This window comes from Pagrus major, chromosome 13 (assembly GCF_040436345.1).
Source record: "Pagrus major chromosome 13, Pma_NU_1.0".
Lineage (NCBI taxonomy): Eukaryota > Metazoa > Chordata > Actinopteri > Spariformes > Sparidae > Pagrus > Pagrus major.
In genome coordinates this window covers 30,847,079-30,869,040 of record NC_133227.1, presented here as the reverse complement: position 1 = coordinate 30,869,040, position 21,962 = coordinate 30,847,079, and the positions used below count along the sequence as shown (strand labels likewise).

The window sequence follows — 21,962 nt, the reverse complement described above, 5'->3', positions numbered from 1 at the left end:
CCAGTCTCAGCCGCGGTCCCGCCCGGCGCAAAACACACAAAAGCATATCAACACCAGAACATACTCACCTTTCTGCGTGAAACGAGAGGTCCGAGGCTCTGTCCGACAGCCGGCCGACTCCGGGTCTCCTCGCCAGCAGACGGGGGCGAGCGGCTGCCACTCCCTGGATGCAAATATGGATGCTGAGCAGGAGCTGAGCGTCGGCGTGGATCAGGAGGCTGCAGCCCGCACACAGCCCGCACACAGCCCGCACACAGCCAGCGGCTCGCCGGCGGGGCTGGCGTCGGTCTGCAGGCGGAGAGCTAAAGGAGCTACCACACAGCCGACACCATCGACGTGGATCGCTGTCTCAGCGGCCGAACTCTGGCACACGCACGTCCGGACGGGTTTCCGAGACGAGCCGCAGCATCAGCAGCACTGAAAAGCAACTTTTCTGTGTCTGGTTCTGGTTGAGCAGGCTCGGTTCGGACTCCCGCAGGACCTCAGCTGTTGTGCTCGGCCTCGCCTCGCTGCTGTCGCTGTGGTGGTGTGGTGGTGTGGGTCTGTCGGGTTAGCACAGCCTCCCTCTGACTCAACCCACCGGCCAGACTGAACAAAGGGGCTGGGAAGCGGAGCCTCCTGGGGTCTGATGGGAGTCAGCGACAGTCTGGCTCATCGCAGTGACGAGCTCCGTTTAAAAGCATGGGAATTTAACCCGGTCACTGCTCATCGGTTAAAATACATGACTCATAAATCATGACTCAGTACCGTTTAGTATCAGCGGTGCTACTTTTTACTTCGGCTTCAATAAAATCCACAAAATATTTTTTTTAGCAATAAGAAGCCCGATTAATGACGCGGACCCCTGTGTTTTACACACGCCTTCAATGGTGCATCTTCACCTGGAAAACATCTGGTGTCCTGATTATAAAATGCAAAAAAATTACACAAATACAGTGTGTTTAAATATTATGCGTACGCCGAACTGAAAAGTGGTTTATAATGTTTCACAATAACATTTTAAATCACATAAAACTACAATGTACTTTCGCCAATAAGTAAGGAAACATTAAAAAGATAAAATTCCAAATGAAGTTTGGTTTAATGTTCTCTGAGCCCGAACACTGGTTCGGTTCGGCTCGCTTCAGGCCGACCCGAGCTGTCAATCATATCGATATGTGACACAGTTAAAGGGGCAGTCTGCAGTTTATGCTCAGTGGTCAGCACGTGACCCCACAGCCCCGCGTGGGAGATCCATTCTCATGTTCCTCTCATGATGTGGGCGGAGCCAGACCCGTTCAATGGATCCGTTCGGCTTTTAAAACGTCCGGATTGGTCAGTGGAGCCGGAAGTCGACACCGGGGAACGCTGTGATTGGTCAGCTGGTGTGCTTCTGGGCGTGTCCCGGTTTGACAGCTGTGCCGCGAAATAGAGACCTCTGCTGCTGCAGGACGCACTGCGCACGCGCACCTGATGTGTGACGTCACCTGCCTCAGAACAGCAGCTCCTCCTGGACCTGGACCTGGACCTGGACCTGGACCTGGACCTGGACCTGGGCCTGGACCAGGACCTGGACCTGGACCTGGACCTGGACCTGGGCCTGGACCTGGACCTGGACCTGGACCTGGACCCGGACCTGGACCTGGACCTGGACCTGGGTCAGCTGGTGTCGGGGTTCAGGTGTTCGGGGAGACACAGTTTTGTAAAAAGCTACAACTCTCATACAGTTTTTAAAAAGTACCCAAAGTCACACGAGTAAAAGTAAAGAAAGTGAAAGTCGCGTACAGTAAGTACCTGATATTACATGTACTTAAGTATCAAAAGTATTCATACAACAGTATAAATATTATAAAAGTGCAAGTAAAAGTAAATTATACACAGTGATGAAATGTAACTAAGTACATTTACTCAAGTACTGTACCTGTGTACTGTACCTGTGTACAGTTTTGAGGCACTTTTTCTACTTTCTACTTCCACCACATTTTAAATATTGAACTTTTTACTCACTAAATACATTTATGTGGTAACTTTACTGACTAACTGTGTGCAGATTACATGCAGAGGTGTTTTTAACTTCTTCTATTTTATCAACAGTTGAAAAAACACAGAAGAATAATAGAATAATCGAAAAAATGCTGAATATCAAATCCAATAATCGACAAGGACGATAATCTGTCACCCCAAAGCATCCAGTCTGTACTTACATAGTAAATATATGTATAATCGACTTGTATTAGTACTTTTGATACTTGAGTACATTTACTGCCAGATACTTAAAGACTTTAACTCAAGTGCTACTCTTGCTGATGACTTTTACTTTTATGAAAGTAATATTTTAACATATCTTTACTTTTGCTCAAGTATGACTTTTGTGTACTTTTCACAACACAAATGTTCAGATGAAAACTGTGTGTGTACTGTGTACTAGAGGGAGTCAGTATTTAGCATTTTCTGATTATCAACAATCAGCCCAAAATGATATTTGTACTTGTATTGAACAGCAGCTTCTGGATTAAATGAGTTTACCGAAAATAATCCACCTGCCAGAACCCGAAACTCCAGATACTGGTCGAATGAGACAAACTTCTTTATATTTGATTTTACTGGTTTTTAATCTTTTAATTAATATTTTAGACTTTGTCATAATTTTTATCCCTATTTTAATGAAAAATCATATTTTTTCCAACTAGGTTTGATGTAAAGTCATCAGTTTTTCTTCAACAGCTTCTAGGTCACGTGACCCATCGACTCATAATCAATGCCGAAATGTCTCCCTACATTAATATTTCTAGTGACAACAAATGCTGTACCAACATTCAAATAAAAGAGTTGCGCCTCATTCAACCAGGTGTTTCACTCTGTTGTACATCCAACAACATGAAGCTGACACTTAGCAGGACTTCATTAAAAGCTACAGAAGAGAAGGTGGTGTGAACCTGGACCAGATTATAAAAGTATAATAACCAATAAAGAATGAGCAGCAGTGTTGGAGCATCGTTCAGCTCAGCATCAGTTGTTTCGTTGATGAAATAACCAGCAACACATTTTGAACATCAGCTGGATTGTATTTATTCAACAGTGCAGTCTTTCATCTCGACCACTAGATGTCGCCAACGCTCTGTAAAGGAGTCAAATACAGCTGTTTCTGTGAGACTGTGCAGTTCACCTGACTGTGATCACACCTGAAGCTGAGGAGAGTAATGAAGCCAGGTGGTGTGCAGGTTGCAGTTCACACCTGAAGCTGATGTGGATGACTGAAGAGCTGAGTCCAGAAACAAGTTTACGGTTCAGAGAGCGGAGGAAGCTTCAATGTCCAGAGAGCAGACTGTTTCTTATTGATGCTACTGTTTTTAACACCTTTAAACATAATTATCAAAATGTCTATTTTCATATGAACAGATGAGAAACAGAACCGGTCCCCTGAAGCCTTCACATTTCCTGCTGTTCACACCTGAAAATAGCACAAATGAAAGAAATCTAAACTTGTCACCTTGTTGAACTGAGTGATGCTGGTTTCATTCATCAGTCTCAAAGCTGATCTGAGTGCAGAGCTACAGTCACATGACATGGACGTAAAATAAGTGGGCTGAGCGATTATAACAGCAACAACTCCTGTATATTGTGTTTATCTGTGTCCTTTAAGCTCTGCTGTGTTCATCCATCAGGTAAAATCACATGAAGGTTCATCTGAAAACATCTCACTGGAGAAACTCTCATTATCACCATCTAGTGACACGAGACACAAACTGCACCCTGATCCTCCAGCTGCAGGTGTCAAACCTTAAATATACGTATATAACACCTGATCCACAATCAATCCCAGGCAACAGCTGAATGAGTGGAAGATGTGAAGCAGTCGATAATGTTTCCCAGCTCACTCGAGCTCTAATATCAGTCATACTCGGTGTGTTGACTGGAGAAACATCAGATTATAGAAGTATATGTACAACAACACTGAAGAGTGACAGCTGCCAATCAATAATCAAATCCACTGAATGGAAAACATCTCTTTCATACTGAGACTACAAAATGCCCAATTTACAGAGAGATGCTCGGTTCTAGCTTGTCTTACCTGAGAGTCAGACACACCTGTAGATGGAGGCACACCTGTAGATGGAGTCTGTGGACATGAAAGTAATTATAGTAATTAATACTTTGGAGTTATCCTCTGTGACTTTGTGTTATTGATCCGCAGTAATCTGCAACATCAGGAGGATTAATACGCGCAGTATATTTCTCAGGTAACATTCTGCATGTATGCACCTGAGACACAGAGACGTGTCCGTCCTCAGGTGTCTCTGTGTCTCCTGTATAGACTGTATATATATAATGTAACATACAGAATGTTTACTGGAAACTTTGTATCTAATAAACATACGTTGCAAAAAAAGACAAAACATATTTACAAGATAAATAAAGACAGCTGAACACGTTGTGTTTCTGTCTGTGTGCTTCTCTGCTCTGACTCGAGCTGTTTCTGTTTCTGAAACAACAAGAGGATTTAGAAGTCGTTCACCTGACGCAGATTACTGATGCTGGACTGTAGTTTGAACACTTGTGGCTGAAAGTACGTGAACTTTAGTTCCTGCTGTAGTTTATCTCAGTTGTGTTTATGTTGTTTCCCAGTTTGCTGTAGAGGAACCTGATTGGCCCACACGGTCCTGACCTCGGCTGGACCTCAACACCTTTTGGATGAGCCGACCTGACTGAATTTCATCGCCCAACACGGTCGGTGACCTCACTAATGCTCTTGTGACTGAATGGGAGCAAATCCCAGCAGCTAACTTCCTAAATCTTGTAGTAAGCCTTCCCAGAAGAGTGGCCCCTGTTACAGCACCGGGTCAGTGCTCCTGGTTCTGGAGCGACATGTTTAACGATGACACAGACGTGTGATGTTCACGTGTACACACACTTTAGTTGCACCATTTTTGATGTTGAGGATGTTGGATGATTACATTGTGTGTTCCTCTCATTCACTCGCACTGACTGACCAGCAGTCCGTCTCAGAGTGGAACAAAGCTCCTGGGCTGCCTCATTAATATGCAGCGGGTCCATAAAGCCCCTCTGTGATTTATAATAGAGGCTCAGTGTTTGGGACTGTGTGGACGTTGCCCTCTCTGTCCACTTCATGTACGGGAAGTGACTGGATTACAAGCTAATCCCATTATGATGCTGCTGCTATGTGAGGGATTAGAAACTAAAGGCTGCGGCTTCAGGACGGGATCAGCTGCAAACTGGATCACTGTAACCACCGACACTGATACAGACACTGATGGAGCCTGCAAACAGCTCAGGTGACACCGACTGACCGACTGACTGACCGACTGATGGACTGACTGACTGACTGAGGAGGGAGACATGAGTCTGTATCTGTCATCTGGAGACACGCCGCCGTGGTATGTAGGATCTGTTGTAGGATCTGTTGTTGTGATCTGTTGTTGTGATCGGATGGTGTGATTGGATGTTGTCGTGATCGGATGTTGTGATCTGTTGTCGTGATCTGTTGTTGTGATCTGTTGTCGTGATCTGTTGTTGTGATCGGATGGTGTGATTGGATGGTGTGATCGGATGGTGTGATCTGTTGTTGTGATCTGTTGTTGTGATCGGATGGTGTGATCTGTTGTTGTGATCTGTTGTCGTGATCTGTTGTTGTGATCGGATGTCGTGATCTGTTGTCGTGATCTGTTGTTGTGATCGGATGGTGTGATTGGATGTTGTTGTGATCAGATGGTGTGATTGGATGTTGTCGTGATCGGATGTTATGATCTGTTGTTGTGATCTGTTGTCGTGATCTGTTGTTGTGATCAGATGTTGTGATCTGTTGTCGTGATCTGTTGTTGTGATCGGATGGTGTGATTGGATGTTGTTGTGATCGGATGTTGTGATCTGTTGTTGTGATCTGTTGTTGTGATCGGATGGTGTGATCTGTTGTTGTGATCTGTTGTTGTGATCGGATGTTGTGATCTGTTGTTGTGATCTGTTGTTGTGATCGGATGTTGTGATTGGATGTTGTCGTGGCTCTCAGCAGCAGCAATCTTTAAATGGACGGCGAGCAAACAGCTGATGGATGAGGACGTTGGAGAGGCGGCCAACTTCAGCGTCAGCTTAACTGAGCAGTAAATTCAGACTGTTATGATTGAAACTGTTTGTGTGCGGCGGCTGAAGCTGCCATCAGAATAACTCAGACATTCACAGTGTTTCATTATTTTATATAAGTCTGGTAGAAAACTAAACTAATTCATTCAAAAAAGTTTTATTTCTGGATTTATTTCATGTAATCAAACATATTAATCAGTGATTTGTACTTAACTTCAGCTCCTGCGAGGGAAAATAGTCCTTCTAACTCTTAAACACACTTTATATACTTTTTTACAATACAAACTGTTGTATGGAGCCACCACAATGTTACAGACATTTAAATTGTTAAATTATAATCAGTTATGACAAAAACTGATAATTTAGCTTTTATAAATTGATATGATTAATGAAAGAGTCAAAACATAATGAAGACCATTAAATGTGCCCGTTTTAATTCCTTATGCCTTTAAATGATTAATTACTAAAGAAATATTATTAAACTTATTTCTTATTATTCCAATTATTTTTGTTTTCCATATTTCATGTCACACTTCATTTGTTTCTTGCTTTAATATTCTAACACTTTAATATAAAGATGTGTAAACAGTCGACCCTCAGAGCAGCTGTGAACGCTCATTTTATGTCCGTTTATTATTTAATATATTAATTAAAAGTGTGATATATTTAATAATCCTGAATTATTGGCCTAATGTTAAAATGATCAGCTGGTTTACCTGACGACACTGACGTCATCTCATTATTATTTTTAGGGAGGAATTTATTTTAACAACTTGAGGAGAAATTTACATTCAGTTATATAAGTTAACTGTGGTGGGTTTAGAGGCTGATTCTCATATATATATATCTAAATTCTAAACATCTTTAAATTTGACTGTTTTCAGGCAAAAATACAATATTTTAATTTCACAATAAAAATGGGGATTTTGTATTTCCCCCACTGACGCTGTAGAAAAGACTGACGCATTTTAAAACATCATAACATTCATATAAAATACAGAAAATACAGCAGGACAGATAAGAGAAAGAAAAATCAAATATTTTTAAAGTAGAATCATCAGAAATGTTTGTTTTTTTGTGGCTTGTCAGAAATGTGTCGCACTGATTGTCAGCAGTTGTAAACTCCTGTCTGCATTACACGATTTCATTTACTGTCATCGCTGATCAGTCGTCGTTATTCTGGATCTATTTCAGGTAAACAAACATGAAATCAGTGTGAAGCAGCAAACACAAAGTACTTCTTACTTACTCTAAAACACACTTTAAAAGAATTAAAATCTCCTGTTTCATTTGCTGAAGTGTTAAACGTGTGTAGTGTTAGCCTCTGGCGTTTAATGAGTCAGTTACTGTAACAACAACATCGACACTACAGACGATTCAGTTTGTGTCACCTGAAGCTCACCTGCTGAATCAGAGAACAGAGTCACTGACAAAGAAATAAGAAAGAGGAATAAAGAAGGATACAAAATGAAACCAAAGCCTGGTTAAATGAGTGTAAATGAAGATAAGAACAATAAAGCAGGACTCTGTGAGCTCCGTCTGGCCTCAGGCGGCTTTATTCAGCCGCTCATTTTAATTCAAATTAAAAAAGCTCGGCAGCAGTTTTTTGGGATTCCTGCAGACTAAACGAGACGTAACATGAAAGGATGTCTGTTCTTTTCTTTTCACTAAAGTGATGTGAAGCTCGCTGAATTAAACATTTCTCACTGATGTGCTGAAATATTCATACGAGTCCTCTGAATGTTCTGTTCTGCAGGACCGACCCGCTGTGGATGGAGCAGCGTCTGTGTTGGAGAAATGACCGATGAGACAATGATTAACCTGCTGGCAGTGATGATGTGTGTGTGTGTGTGTGTACATGACAGGAGGTGAAAGTCTGGGTGAAGGACAGAGATCACTCACTGACAGCAGAACATCAGGCAGAGACAACATGGATCAGGACCACAGCCTCTAACTGGGTCTATTGTCCTGCTTTACTGCTGTTTTAATTGGCCAGCCTCCTCCAGCAGGCAGTAAATCAAACTTAAAGGACTGTGTTTCCTCTCAAAGTGTTTTCTGGCTCGCTCGCTCGGTCCGATGCAGCCGGCAGAGTGCGAGTGCCATTTACAAGTAGAGCAGCAGCACAACAGCTGCGACTATGTCAAAGTGTGAGGAGGCAGTCAGAGTCTGATACAGCAAGAAGAAAGAAAAGCATTATTACTTCTCCTGGAGGAGCAGCAGGTCCAACAGTGCTGAACACAATCTGTACACACTGCAGGCTCCTCAGTGTCTTCATCCTCCACCTCCTCATCCTCATCCTCATCCTCTGCTCCAGCTGCACCTCCAGCTCCTGCAGCAAACCAACGTCCTCCACCAGCCCAGCGTCCGGCTCGTCCTCAACCTGCAGCACGCTCAGGTAATGCATGCAAGTGGGCTGCGTGTGTGTGTGTGTGTGTGTGTGTGTGTGGTACATGGTATTTTCAGGTGACAAGATGTTTTGAGTGTTTGAGTCCGAGCAGTCGGCACAATAATGTGAATACTTCATGGATGCAGCTGAGTCGGCAGAATTAAATTTGGGTGTGTTCAGTTTGTAGCTGACTGACGAGGTGGAGGCTACCAAGCCAGTGACCACTGTTCAACACTGTGTTTCCACACTGGCAGGTCTCGTCCCAGTTGTGTTCGTGGTGACAGAACAAGATCTTTTCGTGTGTCATTTATTTAACATTTATTCTGCTGATTGTTCTGCAGTTAGCAGCATTAAATGATGTTTGTTTGTTTTAGCACTTGAGTTTTTAAATCAACATGATAGCCTCTCATTAACACAGCTCTCACTAACACAGCTCTCACTAACACAGCTCTCATTAACACAGCTCTCACTAACACAGCTCTCACTAACACAGCTCTCATTAACAGTTTAAACAGGCTGCAGCTGCACTGCTAATAAAACTGTGGAACAATCTTGAAAATACTAATATTTAAAATGTAACCTGCACCGAGTCAGAGGAAGAAAACTTAAACTAACCATCAGTGATGTGCTGGACACAGTCTGTGCTGTTAACCTGCAGTCTGTGACCTCTGTGCTGTAACGGTGAATCAGTTTTCCACAGTTAAGGTCACTGTTCATGAGGTGTTGATGTTCATTTGTTCACTTTCCTCTTTATGAGAAGCGTCTCGCCTGACATCTAGTAGGTAGTTGGGGTGTTTTAGCTTAATGCTAACGTTAACTGGGTCAGTGGGCTCAGGCGGGTGGACTTTGCAACGTTAAACAACACAGAGCCCGGACACTGATAATACCACCTTACAGGTCCTCTTCAAATAACGACGCTCTCCGTTTACCAGCTGACACTCTGGGACGACGGCCGACCAGTGCTATAATCCCAAAGTGTTTTTGACGAGTTGAGAATGAGACTCAAAAAATGTCCTTTAACGTGATATCTTACAGACACAAAGTGGTGAAACCCTTTCACAGTACCTGCTCACTGGATCTAAATCAAACTTCATGTAAATACTAGCAGGCCTACAGGGAGCTCAACCTATCTAAAAGGAGCTGAAGTCAAGTTGTCTCTGATTTCACTTGTTAAAAGTAGCTACAGGTCGTCAGTGAAAGTGCCAAAAGTCATTTTACTGTATTGATAAATGTTTGTTAGCTTGTTAACTAGCATAAATCAGTGTAACATCAAAACAAAGCCACCATTTGCTAGCCTGCAAGCTAACAAAACCAAAAACCAGCTGCTAGTTAAGGGTAGCATTACAGTTAGCACTGATTAGCATTAGCTAACCTTGTTCATCTTAACTGACCTGAAGCTACAACTTCTGACAGTTTCCTAAGAAGGCTAGACCTTCAAAAGTATCAACAAAAAGGTAACGCTGGCAGTCACATCTTAATAAAATGTCAGTAGAAAGGAGCTAAAATCAGTTTGTATGTGATGGTGAAGGCTAAGCTATCAGTAAAATGTACCTGAATATCCTAATTTTACCGTAATGATGAATGTTTGTTCGGTAGCCAACCAGCTTTTATGTTTGCTTTATGTATCTAACATACAAACAAAGCCACCGGTTGCTTGTTCAGGTTAGCATTGAAGATAAGGTTTACTGCTTGACAGTTAGCTAGCAGGCTAACAAAGCCATAACCAGTCACTTAATTGTTCAGGTTCAGCTGTTATCTAAACTGTTAGCAAGTTAACAAAGCCAAAAAACACTTATTTTTTCAGGTTAGCGTTAAAGCTAACGTTGGGTATCGTTGAAGTTAGCGTTGAGTAGCTAACTAACCGTGTTCAGGTTTGCTGACTTTAATCTACAACAGTTTTCTAAATAACTGTGGATCAGCCTTCATGTAACTGGCAGGAACAGCCTCCATCTTTCAGGTACACGATCGAACCAGTCAGGTCACCTGAAGGGACTTAACTGGAAAGTGATTTTAATATTCCCAGGACGACAGCTCCAGACGGTATGACTGCAGAGTTGGTCATGTGATGGTTAAAAATACCCTGGATTGACAGAATAGCCCATTAAATGTGGGTTTAATTACCCGTAACGAACAGAACCTTCAGTGTGACATGAATTCATCCCACCTGCTACAGACACATTATTATTTGTGGGTTTAACCGGAGCAGGTCTGACGGGTCACTGTGTTTCCTTCTTGGTCTCCTCCATCACAGTTGTTGCCATGGCGTCAGCAGCTCTGGAGCTGATGGGCTTCTTCCTGGGCCTGCTGGGCCTGCTGGGTACCCTGGTCTCCACGGTGCTGCCGTACTGGCAGATTTCTGCACACATCGGCTCCAACATCGTGACGGCGGTGGCCAACATGAGGGGCCTGTGGATGGAGTGTGTCTACCAGAGCACGGGGGCCTTCCAGTGCGAGACCTACAACTCCATGCTGGCCCTGCCCGCCGACCTGCAGGCCTCTCGAGCCCTCATGGTCATCTCCATCGTGCTGTCCATCCTCGCCATCGCCGTGGCGGTCCTGGGGATGCAGTGCACACTCTGCTTGGAGGGTTCAGGTGCAGTTAAGAGTCGTGTGGCCGGAGCCGGTGGAGGTTTATTCCTCGCTGCGGGCTTCCTGGCACTCATACCTGTGGCGTGGACCACACATGAGGTGGTCCAGACCTTCTACCGACCAAACTTACCTTCCAGCATGAAGTTCGAGCTGGGGGAGTGTTTGTACGTCGGTCTGGCCTCGGCGCTCATCTCCATGCTGGGAGGAGGGTTGCTGTGTGTGTCGTGCTGCGACGAGCAGGACGGCGGGCGCGGCAGACGGCACGGCGGAGGGTATCCGTATCCTGTAGGAGGCGGCGTGCTGGGCGCAGGTGTACGGACAACCTCACAGACCTACCGCAACCCCACCCTGCAGGTTGGAGGCATCAACGCAGCCAGCAGGGGGGCCACGCTGGTCCGCAGTGCCAGCGGCAGCTCCCAGGGTACACCTGGAGCTCAAGGTGCCAAGAAGCCCACTGCGGCAGGATATGACATCACAGGATACGTCTGAGGTCGCTGTCACTCCATCGTTTGATTCAATATATTTAAACAGTGTATTCAATCGAATGTTGTCGCTCAACTTTGAAGATTTCTGGAAAGTTTCGTTAAATAAAGTGGCTTTACGCTGGAGGACAGTTACCATGACAACCGACACAATAAGACTGCCACAAACTGTTTGACAGTTTTTTTCTCTTCAGATGTTTTTATCTTTTCTTACGATTGAACATTTACAAGCAGAAGATGTCACACAAACCACCAGCAGGACAACGACTCGACTGTTTCGTCAAAAAGACGCGTGCAGACAAAGATTAAAGGAGCAGTTCACCCAAAACTGTAAACCCAGTCATCATCTCCTGATGATATAAAGTCAGGCTCAGCCATCATCTCCTGATGATATAAAGTCAGGCTCAGCCATCATCTCCTCCTGATGATATAAAGTCAGGCTCAGTCATCATCTCCTCCTGATGATATAAAGTCAGGCTCAGCCATCATCTCCTCCTGATGATATAAAGTCAGGCTCAGTCATCATCTCCCCCTGATGATATAAAGTCAGGCTCAGCCATCATCTCCTCCTGATGATATAAAGTCAGGCTCAGTCATCATCTCCTCCTGATGATATAAAGTCAGACTCAGCCATCATCTCCTCCTGATGATATAAAGTCAGGCTCAGCCATCATCTCCTCCTGATGATATAAAGTCAGGCTCAGCCATCATCTCCTCCTGATGATATAAAGTCAGGCTCAGTCATCATCTCCTCCTGATGATATAAAGTCAGGTGAAGTCTCGTAGTCCACAGAACATTTCTGGAGCTTCACAGTAAAACAGAGTTGCAGCATTCTGCTGAACACCTGAAGCAGCTGGAGATGATTTAAACATCAGATGTCTCCACACACTAACACCTTCAGCTGAGCAGCTACTGTGAAGATTTCAGCTTGAAAAAGGGTAAAAAACATCTTTTCAGATTGATTTGGGGATTTTATGTTTTTTCTTTCTCCAGCTGCTTCAGCTGTTTAGCAGAACGCTGCAACTCTGTTTTACTGTGAAGCTCCAGAAATGTTTGGGAGACTGACTGGTGACCTGCTCCTTTAACGTCAGCGGCCATCTTCTTTTTCTCCATAAAGCATCGATTGTTTCTGATGTTTGATCCATGCAGACATCAACTATCTTAAAATGTAAAGTTAAATCTGGGGGCTGTTTGTAACATTCTTATTGATTCTTGGGGTCTTTTGTTTGGACCGTCCAGTATCGAGCCATTTGCTGCGTCTGTGAACCTTACAGAACCGAACCGTCACTCTGCTGGATCACCTGAGACTCTGACGCAGTACCGTCTCTTTGCTGACAGTTAGACGACCACTGGACCTCCCACATGTCTCCTGATGACACAAGCTCAGAAACAAAAGTATTCAAAACTGTTTTTTCATATAAATTAATATTGTGCCTTATTATCATAATGTAAAATGTAATGACAGGAAGGTGTTTGTAGTTGGCAGGTCTTGATCAGCGTGTCTGAACATACGTTATCTGTAAAGATTCACTTGTTTCACTTTTTGTAGCAGACTGAGGATCTGTGCTGCGTCGCAGTGAGTCGTTGTGTTTCACTTTGTGGACCAAACAACTGGAAACCTTTCTCACCACGTGACATTTAAAACTCTGACTTCATCTCCAGGTCGTTCTGTTTCATCCTCCCTCAGCTGATCGTTCGTGACAGTTTCAAGTTTATTTTTTATTTGGAAATAAAATGCAAACTTTTCGTTTTGTCATTTTGTTGAATTCCTGACTTTTAAAACTCTTTAATATCACACAGACACGGTGATCCTTTCTGTCTGTACAGTAGATATAAGTGAAGCCTGGATCAGAGAATCGGTGTCCCAGTTTTTATATTTGTGACGAATTCACACCAACAAACTGATAAAAATAGATTCAGTCAGATCGAAACCAACAAAACACGTCAGCCTCAAACTGTCGAGAGGAAACAAGCTGCTCAAACATACATAAACTGCAGATGTTGGTGAGACAAGACGAAGTTATTTAGATCTGCGCTGTATACGATCATCTTCAACACCTTCACAGTCTAGAAACAGACGAACTGGAGCCCGGCGGCTCGTTGATGAGCAGCTGTTAATAAATACACCGAGCTGAGTTTCTGTGGATGTGTTGTCAGTGCAGAGCGAGGGAAAGATCGCAGCCCTGAACTGAAGGCAAACAGAAGGTCGACAAACAAACCTGAACAAACAAAACAGAACCGCTTCGGTCCGATCGATACAGTTTGACTCACGGACCAAAACTGCTCACTGGGTCAGTTTACAGTCACACAACTCTGAGCGCACTTTGACACCTTTAACTTCTCAGGATATAAAAATACTGTCGGTGCTGATCGGATCTTTGACACTGCAGGCAGCACACGGGCCTTTATATTCACGTGTGTGAGTTCAGGGTGCAGCTGTTTAAAACCCGTGAAACTTCTGGTGCTGTTTGGAAATTCACAATGAAATACAGCAGACATCAGGCCCGGGTAGTCGAGCAGTGAGGGGAACCCGGGCAGGAAGTGAACTGGTTCAACACACACACATCTGACCGAGAGAACACCAGAGATAAGTGGACCATGCACACACACACACACACACACACACACACACACACACACACTGAGACGACAAACACAATCTGAAAACATACATTGGACGATCCTGAGCTCCGTCTGTCACAGGTCCGGTCTGTACGACCAGCAGAGACACGTGACGTCTCAGTTCGGACAAAATCAGGTCGACAGAAGTCCAGAAAGTTTTACCAGCACAATAAAAGTCGACTGCAGGAAACCAGTTTATGATCTAAGAATAGAGAAGTTGGTCACAGCTTCATGCTCTGCGGCTGAAGACAGGAGCAGGTGTGATGGTGAGTCATAAGTTACTGCTGCAGCTCGAGACACTTCAGACGAGCTGGAGCTGAAAACATGAATCCTTGTGAGTAAACATGAGAAGCAACATGAGAACATGGTGTAGTGGTCTGTACTGTACTGTACTGTGCTGTGAGGGGCATCAGGCCACCAGTACTCCACTAATACAATCAGCTCATCATCAGGCTCCTGATAACGACCCATTCACCTGAGTCAGGTGTGCTGGGACTCTTCTACGACATGCAGGACAGGTGACAGGACCAGGGTCGAAAAACACGCCACTAATAAATGAATGATGAACGATTCTTTTGTTTGTCGACCTTCTGTTTGTTTTGTTGAAGAGGTCGACACAAGTGTTACAGAAATGCAACTTAAATCAAAAGTTTCTGCAGTGGGACATCAGTTTCCTCAGGTTTGGTCCTTCAAAATAAAACTTTTGACATCAGCTTCTCAGTTAATGTGTCCGAGCTCCTGTCTCTCTGTCATCTTCTGTTATTTAGTAAATTAAATGTATGAATATGTGGACTTGACTCTGAAGTAAACGACTGAAGTAAACAGACGCTGCAACAAAGTAAGAATGAGTAGAAACACAAAGAAAGTTCATGCGCGCTCACATTTTCCTGCAGGACAATTAAAAATGCAGCTCAGTGTGAGGACAGGAAATACAAAGTGACATTAATGTGGTTTTATGTGTGTGAACAAACTTCATTTGACATGTGGATGCTGTTTTTTTTGGGCGAGTCTCCTTTTAGAAGAGAAGTAATCTGAATACTAAATTGAATTTCCCTGAAAAGAGATTAATAAAATATGATCTCTGGCTCGTGATGACTGAACGGCTCCACCTGGTGTCCAACAGAAGAGTAACACCTCATTTAACTGAGTTTAAAGCCAAAAGATCAGACCTCCTGATCACCCTCACAACACTGAACTTTCTCTTTTGTTCTGTTCTTTATAGAGCAAATATGATTCATACGATATCACATGCTGTTTGTATATTCATCTGACTGAAGATAACTGTCTACATTTATTGATTACATAAGTAATCTGATTACAATCAGGTCAGAGCGTCAGTGTCAGTCTGAACTGTCTGCTGGGATCATCTGTCAGTGTGTTGAAGTGTTGGAGGGATGCTGTATACATGTTTGTCATATTTTGTTTGTATATATATTAAAATTATCAGACAGTTTTTTATTTAGATACAAAATTATTAATAATTGGTTGAATTCACACAGAATTTCATTAAGAAAAACTCTGATTATAACTCAGTTATTGCTACAAAAATCACATCCTTCACATAAAACTTCAGATTCTCATTCAGAGGAAATCGTCTCATCACGTTACAGGATACATCTGAATTCTCTACATCCGCTTCAGTTTTGTCTGAATTTATTTGTTATTTGTTTTCTCATTTCTGTGATCAATGAAAGATGAAAATAAAGAGTTTGGTAAAAAACAAACAAAAAACTGTCAGAGATTTCCACGTTTTAATCCAGACAATAAATAATAAACAATCACATCGGACACATTATTTACAGTAGTTATTTCTTCTCCTCCTTCTTCTTCTGTTTCTCGTCTTCCTGTCGCTCACGGCCAAACTCAACCACCAAAGGTTTCCCTAGCAACCGGTATCCATGGACCAGCTGCAAGGCTTTCTGGGCCGTTTCAGAATCTGCCAACAGGAAACAAAAACACCTTAAAACAGGAAGTCCACAGTTTATCACAGCTGTCGGTGGCTCTGATCCACTGGATCACCGTCATCGTCTCTCACCTGGCAGCGTGATGAAGGCCTGACCCTTCATCCGTCCGGTCAGCAGGCGGTAAACGACCGGCAGTCCGTTCTCCTGCTCGAACCTGGAGAACAGCGCCACCAGCTGGGCCACTGAGGCCTGTGGACTCAGGTTCTTCACACACAACACCTGCAGAGAGACAAAGATCATGTTTAAGTACACCAGATCCTCGTCTGAAGCTCTTCTTCTGTGGTGCCAGACACATGAAGTTTAGACCTTGTTGGGTTTTCCCGGCTCGTAGCTCCTGAACCTCGGGACGCTCCGGATCCCGTCCTCAGATTCTCGGTTGTTCAGGATTTCTTCGTCTGAGATGGGCTCGATGTCCCCTCTGACAGTCAGCTGTCTCGCTGACCCCGCCCTCACCGCTCCACACAGACTGCCGATTGGCTGGCTGATGTTAATCTGTGTTGGAGCAGCTGGAGGTGATTTCCTCGGTCTGTCCTGAGCGAGCTGCTGCTCTGAGAGGTCTGAACTCGACTCTGACAAGCTGCTTTTAGCACCCTGATGGTCAGAAGCTTCTTCTGATTGGCTGTCGTCTCTCTGTGAGTCCTGTGATTGGTCAGATACAGTTGTGTGTGTCAGCAGGTGTGATGCTCCACTTGTTTCTCCCTCAGAGTCCTGCAGTGAAGCTTGTTGTCTTCCCTTTACGAATACGTCTCTGTAGAGAGAGTCCATCGGATCAGAGGAGGTCTCCCCCTGCTGGTCGTCCTGCTTCACTTCATCTGTGGAGGAAAATACAACAAGATTTGAAAAGACGTTATTTACCCTGTTGGGATGAGCGCTGACGCTTCTATCTTAGCAGCTACAGTGAAGACTGCATCTTAAAAAAGTGTGTAAATAACGTCTTTTTCAATTCAGTTTGGGATCTCGGGGCTTCTGGAGACTTGGATTACGCTCCAGAAATGTTTTGTCGACTACGAAACTTCACCTGATTTTCCATCAGCATGGCAGTGAGGAGATAATGAGGTTAAATGCTCTTTTAGCTTAAATTTCAGACATTATACTGTGTATTTTTTGGAAAATCTGATCAATGACATCATTTAAAAGCCTGAAAACAGTTAAAGTCTTCACTGGCAGTCGCGTGAAGAAACCACAACATATACTGAAACTAAAGTGAAGATTATGGAAAGCTAAAATTTAAGGCCTGTAGATAAAAACCTTTCTAGAAACTTTGTCTAAATCTGGTGCTTAAGAAGCTGAAGTCTGAGCTGCTCGGGGTCAGAAAATCTGTCCAGTAACTGAAATGTGTCTCTTTGGAGGTGAGATGTTTCTGTACAGTTCTTGTGATGAACCTTCTTTCTGACGTCTCTAACCATCTCCTCTCAGTAAACACTGTCGATGCCTCTCCGTACCTCGATGGTAAAGAGCGGTGAGGAAACCCAGCCGGTCGTTTCCCTGGAAAAGTGCCCGTTCGATTTCCATTTCGCGCCGTGACAGCGGCCGGCTGGAGGCGAATCGCTGTGGGCGGGACAGGAGCTCGTCTCTGGCCTCGATCTTGTCTCTGATCACCTGCAGGCGCTGCTGCTTCACACCTGGAGCTGCACACACACCGTGGGACTGTGAGGACACACAGCAGATATCAGTCAGATATCAGTGTGTTGGAAGACACAGATACAGATATATCTATATATATATACAGAAGGTATGTCAGAGTTTAATAAGTTAGATTTGGCCCATTTGTGTACATGATTGAACAAATATATTTAATGCTTAACAGTCAAACATGTGGATGTTTCATTAATTATTGAGCACAAAAATTAGCTGTCAAGTTTCCCCAAATGGGAAGTAAACTGAATACTTAGATTTGTTTATATGCAGTGAACATTTTCACCAGATATGGAGGTCACACAGATCTGAATCAAAGTTTTTAGACTTCTATCTTTAAGTATATTTTTGCCTGACACTTTCAAGCATTCAGTGGAGACGAAGACGGGAAAAATGGATGCTTATCATTTATATATATATATATATATATATATATATATATATATATATACATATATATATATATATATATATATATATATATACACATATATATATATATATAGACTAATGTAGAGTTTCCAATCAATGACACCTGAATGTGTTTGGATGAAGAAAACCAGAGAAATCAAGAGGAGAAGATGAAACTGAACCCAGCTCCTCCTGTTCTCAGCGGGTTGTACCTTCTCTGATGCCACCGGTTCGTCTCTGCTCTGCCACAGTTCGATCTCAGCGTCGGTCAGGCCGAGCTCCCGTAAGCTGGCCAGCTCGTTCTCCCCGTCCTGCAGGGCCTGAAACTGGGAGAGGCTCCTCACTCCAGCTGCTTGTTGTCCAAACGGCCGGTAGAGAGCCGCCGGGGCGAAGCACTGCCTCTTGGCTACACATCTGTGGGACAGAAGGTTTTGTTATACGACTGTTTGTGTACATGATGTTTACATCCTGCAGGATTCACATGACCTGAATGTTGTCTCTGATGTTTCCCTGATAAAAAGATGTCTGAGAGAGAATATGCATCCCTGCTGGTTTGTGTATAAAACCTCCTCCAGGCCGCTCTGTGTGAAGGCAACATAACAGAGCAGTTTTTATATACAGCACAGAGCTCCTGTGGGAATAAAGCTGCTTTCTTTTCCCACCGAGCTGCACAGGAAGGTTTTATTAACGCTGCTTATTGTTTTTTTAATTGTCCCTGTTCGACAGTAAATCCGTCAGGGGAGGTTTTCACCAGAATTTGCATCTGAATGAAGCTTTAGACAAATATTTTGTCAGCAACAGATCCAAGGACTCCGTCCTAAAATCTGTGTTTGTAAATCAAACTGATCTCAGCACAGTTTCATGTAGAGCTGCAACTCACGATCGCAATCATTGGTGATTAATCTGTCTGTTATTTTCTGGATTAATCGCTAAGTTGTTTGGTTTGTAAAATGTGAAAAATGTTGATCAGTGTTTCGTCCTCAAACCAAAGATCTTCAGTTTACTGTCACACAGGAAAGAAACCAGAAAATATTCACATTTAACAAACTGACATCAGAGAATTTAGACTTTATTTCTTAAAAAAATATTCAAGCCCATAAAATCAATTATCAGAAGAGTTGGTGATGAATATAATTGTTGACAACTAATCGTTAATCGCTGCAGCTCTAATAACTTCCCTGCTAAAATGATGGCTCTGTAATCTATCTCAGATATTATCTTCAGGTATTATCTCCTGTACTGAGCTGAACTACAAGTCAAATAATGTCTCATTATAGAAGGAGGCACATTTTGTTTGAAACCTGAACATTTCACCACAGAATGTGTTGCCTTTCAGTATTGGGGTTTTTTCACTGTAGGTTTTGGGATGTAACTTCAGTCAGGACTTTGTATCGTGGTCTATTTTTGTAGCTACAAATTGCCCCAAACCCAGCTGGTGTCTGCAGAACTGTAAGAAAACTCTGGCCGGCTGGAAGTACAAAGAATGTGACCACAAGACATGAAATAGTGCTAAAACCCAGGGGGTTGGTTTTAAACTCCCTCCACACATTATGATATCATATTTTTATGATAACTCATCTTCTGGAGGTATAAACAGGGTTTCTGACCGGTTGATGTCGACGTCGGTGTGGAGCTGCTGCAGCAGGAGGCTGTGCAGCTGCCGCTGGCCCTCCGTCTCCTGCTCCTCCAGCAGCGGGCCGTCCTCACAGGGTCGCCGGCTCACTCTGAACAACACAACACAGACAGCAGGTCACACAGACAGCAGGTCACACAGACAGCAGGTCACACAGACAGCAGGTCACACACTGTGTGGAGCGTTTACAACCCCAGGGATCATCAACAAAGTGATTCTTCCACGTGATGGTTCGACGATTTTAAAAGCGTCTTACTGTAAATGTATCTTCACTCACTAAAATATAACACGAGAAAAAAGGCTGTTAGGTGGAAGGTTAAAAACGTGACTTTGGTCTAAAGTGATGGACGATTATTTTCATTACTGTTTAATCTGCCGGTTATTTTCTAATTTTATTAATTCATTGTTTGGTTTTTAAAACAAACAGAAAGCAAAAAGTGAAAAACTCCATCACAATTTCATGAAGCCCTGTGTGCTGTCTTCATCCTGCTTCCAGTCCAACCCCCAAAATATTTAACTTAAAGTCACGTTACAAGAATAATGACTTGCATGATAAACGATTTAACAAGAAAGGGGCTGACTGGTTTTCTGTAGATCAACTAATTGTTAAATTGATTCATGGCTATATAATAATATATCATGTGAGAGGAGAGCGATACGTGAAAGTTGAAGATGTTTCTACACTGTTTATATTGAGATAAGGATCCTTTAATATGCAGCAATCAGGTGTTGAGCCCGACCGACATATCGTTTGGTGGATATTATCTACCAATATCGGCCTCTCACACATATATCGGTGTCAGCGTGCATGTTGTTTTTAAAAATGATAAATATATAGATTATTATGCAGAAAAAGATGCTTGGGGTATTTAATAATTCCTAAATTCCCAGTGAAGTCTATGGTTTCAGTGAAATAATGTTGTTTTAGACAATAAAGTGTAAATCCTGCCTCTGTTACATATCTTTGTCACAAGTGTTTGATAACCACATTTGAGAGATCATTGCAAAAAATGTTTGTATATGGGCCAATTACTAACATCAGGATATTATTCTGTACTGGACCGACTCCAGCTGGGTTTATTGAGACGCTGCAGGTAAAGTTTTGACTGAATGAGCAGGACTGCTGCACAACAACACCGGATATTCAGATGTTTTGTGTTGGTGCAAGTACTTTAATAACTTTAATAACTAAGGTTTTTAGTTCTGTTAAAAGCAGAAATTCCCATCACTAAATTACATGTTTCCATAGTGGAAGATTTCTTCTGTATCGCCCACTCCTGTAAACTAAGGTGTTTAAAATAAACACGTGTCCTTCCAGGTACGTGGGCCTCCCTGCAGGCCTGCAGGCCCTCTGACACAGAGGCTAACGTGTTTCTGGCTTCAGCTTCAGCTCACAGTCACGTTACAGGAGATAAACTGGCCGCCAGCAGACACCAGAGGTGAGCCAGCGCCGCTTCGTCGTGTCTACAGTAAAGTTTAATACAATATAAATGTCCAGTTAAACGTTTTATTTCAGAATTAAACTGTAAATCACAAAAACACACACGCAGCTAACGCTAGCTTAGCTGGCTGTAGCTGTTAGCTATTTCCATGACAACAGCGCTGCGTGAAGGAGATCGACGTAAAAAGCGACGTAACAGCTTTAAGCTGGATTGTTCTGGTTCCACTGGTGTCGGACCAGGTCTCAAACCAGATCCGATCGATTAAAACGCCGCCGTTCTGATTGAAATGACTGCTAACTGATCGTTGTGTTTACCTTCGCATGCTTCCGCTTTGTATTTCCACTTCCGGCGCGCGGAATCATGGGAAATGTAGTGGAATCCGTCAAGTGAACAAAAATGAACTAGAAGCTGCGTTTGAGGGAGAAATGGAGGAAAAGGATGGTTTGAATGAGAGTGTGAGCAGCGCGGGGCCTGACAGAGCCGTGTGTGCTGAACACTTTCACTCAGCTGTCTGTCTGCATGCTGCTCTCTGGCCACACTGGCTGTCACGTGCATGCACATTTTCTGTTATGACAACTAATTAAAACACACGCACACGTAAAAGCCTGTCGTGCACCACACCCTGCTTTATTAGAGAGGGTGTGGTTTTTAAACAGCACTCATCATCGGGGCTGGCTGCCTTCCCTCCGTCCATCGGAGCTTTTTATCAACCGTAATGCTGC

General features: G+C 43.4%; 2 protein-coding genes across 3 annotated transcripts; one reads left to right on the top strand and one right to left on the bottom strand.

The window, feature by feature from the left end:
* The first annotated feature begins 7,968 nt into the window (after positions 1-7,968).
* cldn2 (claudin 2) lies at positions 7,969-13,289 on the top strand. Of its 2 annotated transcripts, XR_012179984.1 has the most exons (3): positions 7,996-8,470; positions 10,713-11,900; positions 11,935-12,183. XR_012179984.1 is itself a non-coding variant. In XM_073479277.1 (2 exons), the coding sequence occupies exon 2, from the start codon at positions 10,721-10,723 to the stop codon at positions 11,537-11,539; it is 819 nt and encodes a 272-aa protein (XP_073335378.1). In that variant the 5' UTR covers positions 7,969-8,470; positions 10,713-10,720; the 3' UTR covers positions 11,540-13,289. The 2 variants fall into 2 exon arrangements, 1 of the variants encoding a protein (XP_073335378.1); XM_073479277.1 differs by having other exon boundaries at positions 7,969-8,470; positions 10,713-13,289.
* Positions 13,290-15,892: 2,603 nt separating this feature from the next.
* Positions 15,893-21,732, bottom strand: rbm41 (RNA binding motif protein 41). Its single transcript, XM_073479274.1, has 7 exons — positions 21,555-21,732; positions 19,773-19,889; positions 18,378-18,579; positions 17,562-17,766; positions 16,426-16,931; positions 16,191-16,338; positions 15,893-16,091 (listed from the first exon to the last, which is right to left on the bottom strand). The coding sequence occupies exons 1-7, from the start codon at positions 21,560-21,562 to the stop codon at positions 15,961-15,963; spliced, it is 1,317 nt and encodes a 438-aa protein (XP_073335375.1). The 5' UTR covers positions 21,563-21,732; the 3' UTR covers positions 15,893-15,960.
* Positions 21,733-21,962: the final 230 nt, after the last annotated feature.

Coding starts and splice junctions, on each gene's coding strand:
- cldn2 (XM_073479277.1), top strand. CDS start 10,721: ATGGCGTCAGCAGCTCTGGAGCTGATGGGCTTCTTCCTGGGCCTGCTG.
- rbm41 (XM_073479274.1), bottom strand. Junction 16,932..17,561: donor CACCGCTCTTTACCATCGAG/GTACGGAGAGGC, acceptor TTTCCTCCACAG/ATGAAGTGAAGCAGGACGAC. Junction 16,092..16,190: donor GGCCTTCATCACGCTGCCAG/GTGAGAGACGAT, acceptor TCCTGTTGGCAG/ATTCTGAAACGGCCCAGAAA.